Source organism: Arachis ipaensis, chromosome B9 (assembly GCF_059453495.1).
Source record: "Arachis ipaensis isolate K30076 ecotype BB chromosome B9, ASM5945349v1, whole genome shotgun sequence".
Lineage (NCBI taxonomy): Eukaryota > Viridiplantae > Streptophyta > Magnoliopsida > Fabales > Fabaceae > Arachis > Arachis ipaensis.
The window spans coordinates 3,231,324-3,241,322 of record NC_142444.1 but is presented as its reverse complement, the minus strand read 5'-3'; the positions used below and the strand labels follow the sequence as shown (position 1 = coordinate 3,241,322).

Below are 9,999 nucleotides of genomic sequence, written 5' to 3'. Positions count from 1 at the left end.
AAATATTTTAATCAATTATAATTTTTTTTATTGTATATCAGGCGATTTTATGATATAATAATTTCAATCATCTTATAATTTCATATTTTACATGTTTAATTTATTTTTTAATTTTATGTGAAATATCAATTTTCACTAGTTTTAAAAATAATTTATTTAAGGTGAAAATTCAGGTGCAATCGACTTCACGTGTAGTTGATAACTGAGAGTCGTTAGATAATTTGACTGATTTGACCAAATTTTTATCTAACGACTCTCAACTATCAACTTCACGTGAAGTCGACTGCACCTGAGTTTTCACCTTTATTTAATTATATACAAAGTAAATTGACGAAGAATAAAAATTGTTGGTTCAATGAATGAATATTATGGTAGATGCCCAACTTGACATGTGAGTTGTGAGTGCCCCCACCATATTTGGCGCCAATTATACGCTAACATAGGAGACAGCATGCAAATAAATGTGCAATCAACTTCAATCTTTGTAACAAAATGGTTGTCATCTAGTTGGAACCCTTTATTGTTATCATCTTACACAACTCAATTATTTTACTCTTTTTTCTTGAGATATGTATTTATTATCTTGTACATTAAGTTAAGATATATTTTTCGGAATATCGAATAAAATGTTAAATTCATCTTATATAAAGTTTACATTTTATTTAATACAAAAAATTTAATTTGATGTAAGAAATTAAAATGATTACTGCATAACACTTTTTTTTTCACCTTGAGTCAAATTGTCAATTTTCTCTGGAGTCACTGCAAAATAAAATTCAGAAGTAAAGATTGATTATTGCTTAATAGTCATCAAATTAAATAATTGAAGAACAACGTATATTTGGACCCCAAATGACAAATATTCTTCCTATCACGAAACCTTAAACACTGGAACAAATTTGTCTTCAATAGGAAGATATTTCATAGTTTAGAAGAAAAAAATGTATTAATAATCTGATCCACTTATAATTAAGATTATTTGCTTAAATCTATCACGAGATACATAAATCTATTATGTTAGTATATAGAGAGAATCAATAAACAGTGATGGAATAAAAGAAGAAAACCTTAAAAGTCAAATAAAATCATACAGAATTAATGAAGAACTGTATAAATTAAAATCCATGCCTAACTTCATGCCAGCAAAGCAATAAAAATGAAAATGATTGATTTTGTAAAATATTATAGGACATTCCCTCCAAATTGACGGATACCTATTTCCTAAAACAGCTATAAATGAAATATTAACAAATTGAAAAGAGAAAAAAAATGTAAGATGAGTAGTTAGTAGTATTTAAGATGGTGAAAACTCAGGTATGATTTGATTAAATTTTTATTTAACGGCTCTCAAATATCAACTTCACCTGAGTTTTCACCATTTAAGATATATCACACAAACAAACTAATCAAATGATATAACATAAGATGAGAAGACACCACATCCAACTCAAAACCTTAAGATGTCAAATAAATAGGTCTTTCATCTTATAAATTCCTCAATCTTCCTTACTTTTTTTTATGTAAGACTAATTTTAACACTTCTCACACTTGTAACATTATCAAATTTATGGGTCATCTTCCTTTTTGGTCTCACAAATCCCTTGTCTTTGTAATTTTCCAATTACACATCCCCATAAAACGAGCGCAAAAAATATATAAAGGGCACACACATTGCGGCACTAACATGAACTTAAATTAATATTACTTTATTACAATTTACAATTAATATCATATTATTTTTTATTATACAAATTCTTCATTGACCAAAAGTCTCCCTTCTCTCTCTTTCTTTCTCTTTCTCTGTGTTCTATAACAGTATTGCACTTCCAATTTTTTTGTTGCTAAATCATTAATCTCAGCTTCCTTGAAATTCCTTGTCTCTTGTATTAGTTCATTCCAATAATCTTTTCTTCTGAGAGAGAGAGATATAATTTCTTTTCTTTACTTTGAGGTATCCTTGAATTCTTATTCTTGGCTTAACCTCAAGTTCATTCTCAGTTTTTACAACCTATTTAACCACACACATAAATTCCCCATTTTTTTTCTTCTTGTTGTAAATGCCATCAGCAACAACTACTTCAGATTCTGGGGGACAAAAAATGTTTCGGTGGTTCTTGAAACCAAGGTTCTACTCAAAATGGTAACTATGTTACTCTGTTTCTGTTGCTGTTTCTGTGTCTTCTTTTTATTATTGGAACATTCATTTTGTTGTTTTTTAATTATAATTTTGTTTTGTTGATTATTATGGTTAGCTTGACGTACGTGAAGTTCATAAGGACGAGGCTAGAGAGTGTACAAAAGAAGAGGAATGCGGTTCATAGGATTATGAAGAGTGACATTGCAGAGCTTCTCAGGAATGGACATTATTATGATGCTTATAAAAGGGTAATTTCGTCATTTCACTTTGTTGAAAATTTTCATGCTTGAGAGTTAAGAGTACCATACGTTTCCATTCAAATGAAGTTTAATTTAAGGTGAATTATATGATAAAGATGTGAGTTTACAGATTTTTCTTTTTATGAGATGAAAGAGAGATTAAAAAAGGTAGGATTCACACTTTGAATAGCAATAAAATAATAAAAAATAACTATAAAAAAAATTATTTTCTCTCTCTATACCACTTCAATCTGTATAGTAGAGTGTCCCTTTAAAATGTGGAATCATGTTGAAGCCATATTTAAAAGGTGTTGAGTTGAATGGTTAGTTAGTCTTTAAAGTTGAGTTAATTATCGGTGGGTGAAGACTCACATGAAGTTGTCTTCATATAAAATTGATAGTTTAGATCCGTTAGATGATTTGACAAATTTAATTAAATTGTCAATTAATAGTTTTTGACTATCAACTTCACATATGCAAGTGAGTTTTCACCTTATCATTGAGAGTTTTTTTTTTTATGATGAAAAAGGTGAGTTGAAATGTTTGTTTGAACTTGATGGCAGGTTGAAGGGCTTGTATTGGAGCAAAATATGTTATTTTGTTATGAACTTGTTGCACAATTCATTGGATGCATATCAGATCATGTTCAAGACTTAACTAAGCAGAGGTATGTTTCTCAATAATATGACCTACTATAATATTCAGATTTTGGTTTCTTTTATAATAATTGTATGTTTCTTTTGGGTCTTTACAAGAAAATACAATTATTATTTAAATCAGATGAAGACCTATTGATATTTAATAAAGGATTTTTATAATATTTTTTTAATCTTCTTAAACAGTATTTGCCCTGATGAATGCAAAGAAGCTGTTCCATCATTGATATATGCTGCAGCAAGAATTTCTGATCTTCCAGAATTGCGTGACCTCAGAACAATGTTTACAGATAAATTTGGAAATTCTCTTGAACCTTATACAAGTAAAGAGGTAAGTGTAGCACATAATTAAATCATATGTATCCTTGATTACTAATAACAAAGTTTCCTGAACATATATTTGTATCTGACTCTTAAATTTAACTACTTTTCTATAGTTAATTGAGAAGTTGAAGAAAGATCCTCCTTCTAGAGAAATGAAGATTCAATTATTGCATGAAATAGCACAAGAGTTCTCTATAGAGTGGGATAGCAAAGCTTTGGAGCAAAGGCTTTCTAGACAGCCATCATTGTATGAAGTAAGTCCTCACATTAACTTGTCTTACTATTCAATGTCCCAACAAAATTGATATATCACAAAACTAATGTATCTTTATATAAATGATGTCAAGATATTAACATTTTAAATGTCTCAATTTTGTATATCAATCTAATATTCTTTAATGGACGGATATAATATAAATTTGAACTAATAATCAAAAGAAATGGGTATGAAAATCGAACCAATCACTGAGTCGGTAGACTGAGAAGTTTAAAGGTCTAAAAGTTCAATGGGAGTCGAACTCGATATGATAAAATAATGTATATATGTATAAAATATAATTTTAACAAAAATATTTTTTGTGTTTATTTATTTTCAACTGATTAATCACTAAAAATCGATCAATTTGATTGGTTTATTTTCATTCCTAATCGGTTTGTTGATAACGAATTTTTACACGAAATTAAACCATTTTAGTAACTGTTTTGATTAACTCATTTGAATAGGCCGATTCAATCCCATTTTCATAATTATGGTCAAAAGTTTACTAGCATATTTTAGTCTAAAAAAATAGAGGTTGTTTATGAACTATTTTTTCCACTTTATATTAACACATGAGATTTGTAGAATTGTATAAATGTAGAAAGCATAAAATTTGTTGAGGCTCAAAATTTGTATGAAATCATGCTTTATTTTGCAGGAGAGGCCTAAACCTGAAAAAACAGAGAAGCAAGTTGGTGTGGAAAAAGAGCACAAAAAAGAAACAGACTATAATGCATCATCACAAGAAGGAATCAAAGAATTCAATGATGAACAATGGAGGCAGCAAATCAGCAGTGACGACGACGACGATTCTAGCACCGATATGTCATCGGTCCACGGCCGAAAGCCGAGTTCTAGCTCCCTCGGAAGCATATCCGAGGATGACACAGAAATCATCAGTAACAAGAAACCTTATTGGCTTGTTCCTCCTCCTTACCTCAAACAAAGAACTAACAAAGGCGAAATCAATTCAAATTCAAAGAAGAAAACAAGGACAGATTCGGAACCAAACCATGAGGATCAAGCTCCAAGATCATCATCAAGGAGCAGAAACATGATGAAATCAAGAGCAACAGAGGATAACATTATTGATTCTGAATCTTCCAAGAACAGAAGATCATATGTAAGAGGAACATCTCTTCCTCCTAGACCAACAAACTCATCATCAGTTGAAGAAACATCAAGAGGGCATGGAAGATCAATTTCAATGGATTCTGAAGTGAAGAGTATTGTGCATCCTAATCTACCTGATTATGATGATTTGGCAGCTCGTCTTAGAGCTCTCAGAGGAACATAAACAGAAAGAAACAGCTATAGAAGAGTATAGGTACAATTATACCTTAGTTATCTTATCCAAGATATATTATTTGTATTTATACAAGAATTTGAAATTTATTATTATTATTATTATTTCTTTTATGTTGCATTGGTTGATTGTCATAGGATATATGCTACTCTATTATCTAAATCTAGGATTTAAATCTACATTCAATTGTAGACTTGTATTAGTCTTACATACTTACATTATAGGGTCAATGTTTATGTGTGTACATTAAGAATCTTAGTATTGGATTATGTTGAAGAAAATGCTTAGAAATCTTCTTAAATCTTAATTGAATTGAACCCAAATTCTTTTAACTAATTAATTAAATTGACAACTACTTGCTAGTTTATTGAGTATACGTGTTCGTTAGTCAAAACAAGGTACGTGTTCGTTAGTTTTGATGGTCATAATATTTTCGTTTTTTTTATAAATATTTTTATAATTATACTACGTGTAGATCAAAATCAGCCACTAAAATCAATCATTAGTATAAAATATATAAATACATATTGAAAATATATTAGTAAATGATTTTAGTGGTTAATTTTAGTGTACAAATAACATTTTAGATATTTTACGAGAGTTACTGATACTCTACACAAAAGTGAAAACAAAAAATCCAAGGCCTAAAATTTAAACTCAATAAAAATATTATTTAAAAAAAAAATTGATTACATAATGAATCTTAGAATGGACGGCATTTATTTTGAATGAAAATTATAATAATGTGAAAACTAAGAACGTAAGAGGAGTTTGGTTGATATACGTCAGTTATACGAGTTTGTTAGTTATTGAAGAAAACAACACAAAACAAAACGCACTTTCTAGCACTCTCCGCTTCATTCCCCTGTCTTTACTCTCAAATCCTAGGTTGCACAAAAACGACACCGTTTCGTTGCCTTAACGCACAAGTCGTCGTTGATGTGCGCCACCTCTTTCACTCGGTCTTCACTTTAACACTTTTTCCTCCAAAAGCCAGATTCCTTCTTCAATAACAGCCACTCAATGTTCCATTCTCTTTACAAATTCCCACACTTTTCTTCACTAATCGCAAGAATTAGAATCAGAAGAAGAGGATGGGTTGCTCCCAATCCAAGATTGAGAACGAAGAAGCGGTGGCACGATGCAAGGAACGGAAACACTTCATGAAACTCGCCGTTTCCGCCAGGAACGCCTTCGCCGCCGCGCACTCCGCCTATGCCACGTCGCTCAAGGGCGCCGGCGCCGCACTCACTGATTTCGCACAGGGAGAGGTCGTTGATCCTCAATTTCCCCCTTCTGCTGCCGCAGCCGCCGCCGCGATTCCTGCTATTGCGGCGGTTAATGATATCAAGCCGCCACCTCCGCCGCCTAGCCTCGCAGAGCAGCCGCAGCCTCTCCAGCGTGCAACTACCATGCCGGAGAAGATGATCAAAGACGAATCGAAGCGGGCAGGGTCGAAGAAGCAGGTTATCAAAGAGGAAGAAGGTGCGGATGGTGATGATGAGATTGAATTGGAGAACAATGAAGGGAATTTGAGAACGAGGAGGAGAAGAAATAATCGAACAATTGAGGAGAAGAATCAGCATCATGATCGTAAGCATGATCATGATCATGGTCATGGTCATGTTCATGCTTTGCAGCACACACAGCAAACCGCTGCTATGGAGTATTTCTTTCCATCAGTGGAGAATGTGCCAGGAACAAGCTTGAAGGATTCAGAGGAAGTTTCAGGAGAAGAACAACAAGAAGAGAATCATCACCATCATCATCATCATCATAACAACAATAATAATAATCATAAAATGAGTAAGGATGAGAGGATTCATAATCATAGGAAGGTGTTTGTTGAAGAGAAAGGACATGGAGAAATAGATGATGATGAGGATGTTGATGGCATTGATGATGATGAGCCTGTACCTCCTTTACCGGACGAGGAAGCGGTAGCCCTGCCTCCTGCGCCAGAGGCTATGGCTATGGCCACGACATCATCATCGAAAGCATTGAAGAAGGTGAAGATTGTGCCTCCGGTGGAGGCAAAGAGGAACGGGAAGCAGGGAGTTAATATGATGCAGGTCTTTACTGAATTGGATGATCATTTTCTGAAGGCTTCAGAGAGTGCTCATGAAGTTTCCAAGATGCTCGAGGCCACTCGCCTCCATTATCACTCCAATTTTGCTGATAATAGAGGTAAAAGAGTGATAATGGCTTTTCTCTGCTTCAATTTTGTATTGTATTTGAGTAATTATGCTGATGATTACTTTAACAAATTAATTTTTTAAGTGCCTTTTGCTTTAAGTAACTGATATTTATGCTGCTGGTGATTGGTATTGTCACTATTGTGGTATGTGGTGATTACATTAGTTCATAGGTCATGTAGTGATATTGGTTACCAAACATGTTTTGAATTGTTATTATGCCTCGGTTTTTGCAGGACATATTGATCACGCTGCAAAGGTGATGCGAGTTATTACATGGAATCGGTCCTTTAGAGGAATACCGAATTTGGATGAAGGAAAAGATGATGTTGACTTAGAAGAACACGAAACTCATGCTACCGTCTTGGACAAATTGCTAGCATGGGAAAAGAAACTTTATGATGAAGTTAAGGTATGGGATTTTTATTTTTTACTGTTAGCTATTTATTGTAAGTTGTCACAGTTTCTGCAAGAAGATTCACGTATGTATCAAATTATGCTGCAAATTTCTGTTTATCTTCTCTGAAATTTGCTGCGGAATATTTTGATAGGCTGGTGAACTAATGAAATATGAGTACCAAAAGAAGGTTGCCATGCTTAATAAGCTGAAAAATAGAGGTTCTAACACTGAAGCATTAGAGAAAGCAAAAGCAGCCGTTAGTCATTTACATACAAGATACATTGTAGATATGCAAGCCTTGGATTCCACGGTCTCAGAGATTAGCCGGCTACGCGATCAGCAGTTGTACCCAAGACTTGTTCAGCTTGTTGATGGGTGAGTTATAATAATTAGGGTTCAAAATTACAAATAGATAATCTTGTGGCTATGTGGAAGTGTTTTGAAATTTAGTTCAGCCATGTAGTATGACTATGTTATGGTTGCTTATCACATCAGACATTTCTTGATGAATCGCTTTGTGCTATGGAAGCTTTAAAATTACAAAGGAAAACGATAAGCTTTACTTTCTGAAGATCAACAGTAAATTTGTCCTTACTTGGTCCCAAATTTCCCAAATATTACAATTTTCTGTAACTGTCCCTTTTTTTTAAGGTCCTTTACTTAGGTATTGTTCTTTTTCTAAAGTTGGCTTGTGTATTGTGGCAGGAGGATTTGAACTTTGAAAATGAACCTTATAAAACTGATGGCAGTTTATTCCTGTCACTAATGCTTTTTGAACTTTGAAAATGAATCTTAAAAAATTGTCTCTGTCATATTTGTATTGTTTTATTTTAGGAAGTGCATCTTTCTTAAGTAAAAGTGCTATAGCTCAAATCTGTGTCTTCACAAACTGATGAACTTAGTCAAAAACTCTGCTGATATTGATGGTTTTGTTGAACTGCAGGATGGCCACCATGTGGGGAATCATGCAATTCCACCATGAGAATCAATCGAGTATTGTGACGGCATTGAGATTGCTGGACATTTCCCAGTCTCCAACTGAAACAAGCGAACAACATTATGAGCGTACACAGCAGCTATGTGCTGTTGTGCAACAGTGGCAGGCACACTTTGAGAAGCTAATGATTCACCAAAGGGAATACATAAAGGCTCTAAACAGTTGGTTAAAACAAAATCTTATCCCAATTGAGAGCAATCTGAAGGAGAAGGTTTCTTCGCCACAAAGAGTTAGAAAACCCCCAATACATAGTCTTCTCATAGCATGGCAAGATCATCTAGAGAAACTGCCTGATGAGGTTGCTAGGACGGCCATAACCAACTTCGCTGCCGTGATAGAAACTATCTGTCAGCATCAAGAAGAGGAACTAGCTTTGAAGAGGAAATGTGAGGAGACACGTAAGGAGCTTATGCGCAAAAAACGGCAATTCGAAGACTGGTATCGCAAATATATGGAAAAGAAAATACCGGAGGACTTTGATCCGGAGAGGACAGAAGCTAATAATCCTGATGAGGCTGTTATAAACCGGAAGTTTCTGGTTGATCAAGTAGAGAAGAGATTGGAGGATGAGGAAGAAGCTTATGCAAGGCAGTGCCTACAGGTTAGGCAGAAATCATTGGGAAGTCTCAAAAATCGGTTGCCAGAGCTTTTCAGGGCCATGTCGAATTTTTCGCACGAATGTGCTAAAATGTATAGTGAATTACGGTCCATAACCCAAAACCAAGGTTTAGGCCAGAGGTCATCTGAGAATTAGTTTGTGTTGAAGAATAGTTTTTGGGGGAATGGTAAATTATACTTAAATTGGTTGTATCATACATATACATAATGGATACTACACTAATACACTTGTTCTTGATCAGGGTGTTGACACAGTGATATAGAAATACAAAGATTAAATTATCATGTAATTGCACAGTTTACAAATTTAATGGATTGATGTGCATTCTATAGTGTGAAAATCTCAATTTTTTTATCTACAGTTATTTCATAACACCTCTGTTCAATCTGTGTCAGGATCTTGCAGCGATCTCACATTTTTCAGTTTCCTGAGAAAGATAAAGGGGATTTGAATCTGATGAATCTGATGCCTTTTCGAAATCAATATCAATCAGTAATTTTCCTGCTTTGAATTGATGAGTGCTTCAACTATAGAGAGCTGTGTCTGCATCAATTGAAGCTTATAAAAGTTTTCACTATTTGTTAACTTCTTCACAACCATAGCCTTATAAAACTTTTCAACTATAATCGGTGACATTGATAACAAATAGTTATACTATGATCTTTGCCATTTTCTCTACATGGAGATTTCAAACTGAGCAACAGAAGAATCTTCTCCTTCTATCTTTCATTTCGTTGTTCAATTTCATCCTGGATATTGGAAACAAAAAAGCAGTTAGATATTGGAAAAGTTTTCATGAATTTTAATAAGAAAATAAGACTAGAAATGTTGAATTCTTGCACGGTAGTATATATATATAGGAGCCAA

At 33.6% G+C, this 9,999-nt stretch overlaps 2 protein-coding genes across 2 annotated transcripts; both read left to right on the top strand.

Moving 5' to 3' along the window:
* The first annotated feature begins 1,686 nt into the window (after window positions 1–1,686).
* On the top strand, window positions 1,687–5,202 carry LOC107619659 (uncharacterized). Its single transcript, XM_016321955.3, has 6 exons — window positions 1,687–2,140; window positions 2,253–2,385; window positions 2,940–3,043; window positions 3,219–3,363; window positions 3,470–3,610; window positions 4,274–5,202. The coding sequence occupies exons 1-6, from the start codon at window positions 2,058–2,060 to the stop codon at window positions 4,910–4,912; spliced, it is 1,245 nt and encodes a 414-aa protein (XP_016177441.1). The 5' UTR covers window positions 1,687–2,057; the 3' UTR covers window positions 4,913–5,202.
* A 527-nt stretch (window positions 5,203–5,729) lies between these two features.
* On the top strand, window positions 5,730–9,472 carry LOC107619426 (protein ALTERED PHOSPHATE STARVATION RESPONSE 1). Its single transcript, XM_016321713.3, has 4 exons — window positions 5,730–7,108; window positions 7,353–7,528; window positions 7,668–7,891; window positions 8,460–9,472. Exons 1-4 carry the CDS (start codon window positions 6,016–6,018, stop codon window positions 9,265–9,267), a joined length of 2,301 nt encoding a protein of 766 aa, XP_016177199.1. The 5' UTR covers window positions 5,730–6,015; the 3' UTR covers window positions 9,268–9,472.
* Window positions 9,473–9,999: the final 527 nt, after the last annotated feature.

What these genes read in the sequence shown, in the direction of transcription:
- LOC107619659 (XM_016321955.3), top strand. Translation starts at nt 2,058, where the DNA reads ATGCCATCAGCAACAACTACTTCAGATTCTGGGGGACAAAAAATGTTT. An exon ending in CAAGACTTAACTAAGCAGAG is followed by an intron (nt 3,044 to 3,218) that starts GTATGTTTCTCA and finishes CTTCTTAAACAG; the next exon opens with TATTTGCCCTGATGAATGCA. An exon ending in AACCTTATACAAGTAAAGAG is followed by an intron (nt 3,364 to 3,469) that starts GTAAGTGTAGCA and finishes ACTTTTCTATAG; the next exon opens with TTAATTGAGAAGTTGAAGAA.
- LOC107619426 (XM_016321713.3), top strand. Translation starts at nt 6,016, where the DNA reads ATGGGTTGCTCCCAATCCAAGATTGAGAACGAAGAAGCGGTGGCACGA. An exon ending in AACTTTATGATGAAGTTAAG is followed by an intron (nt 7,529 to 7,667) that starts GTATGGGATTTT and finishes ATATTTTGATAG; the next exon opens with GCTGGTGAACTAATGAAATA. An exon ending in CTTGTTCAGCTTGTTGATGG is followed by an intron (nt 7,892 to 8,459) that starts GTGAGTTATAAT and finishes GTTGAACTGCAG; the next exon opens with GATGGCCACCATGTGGGGAA.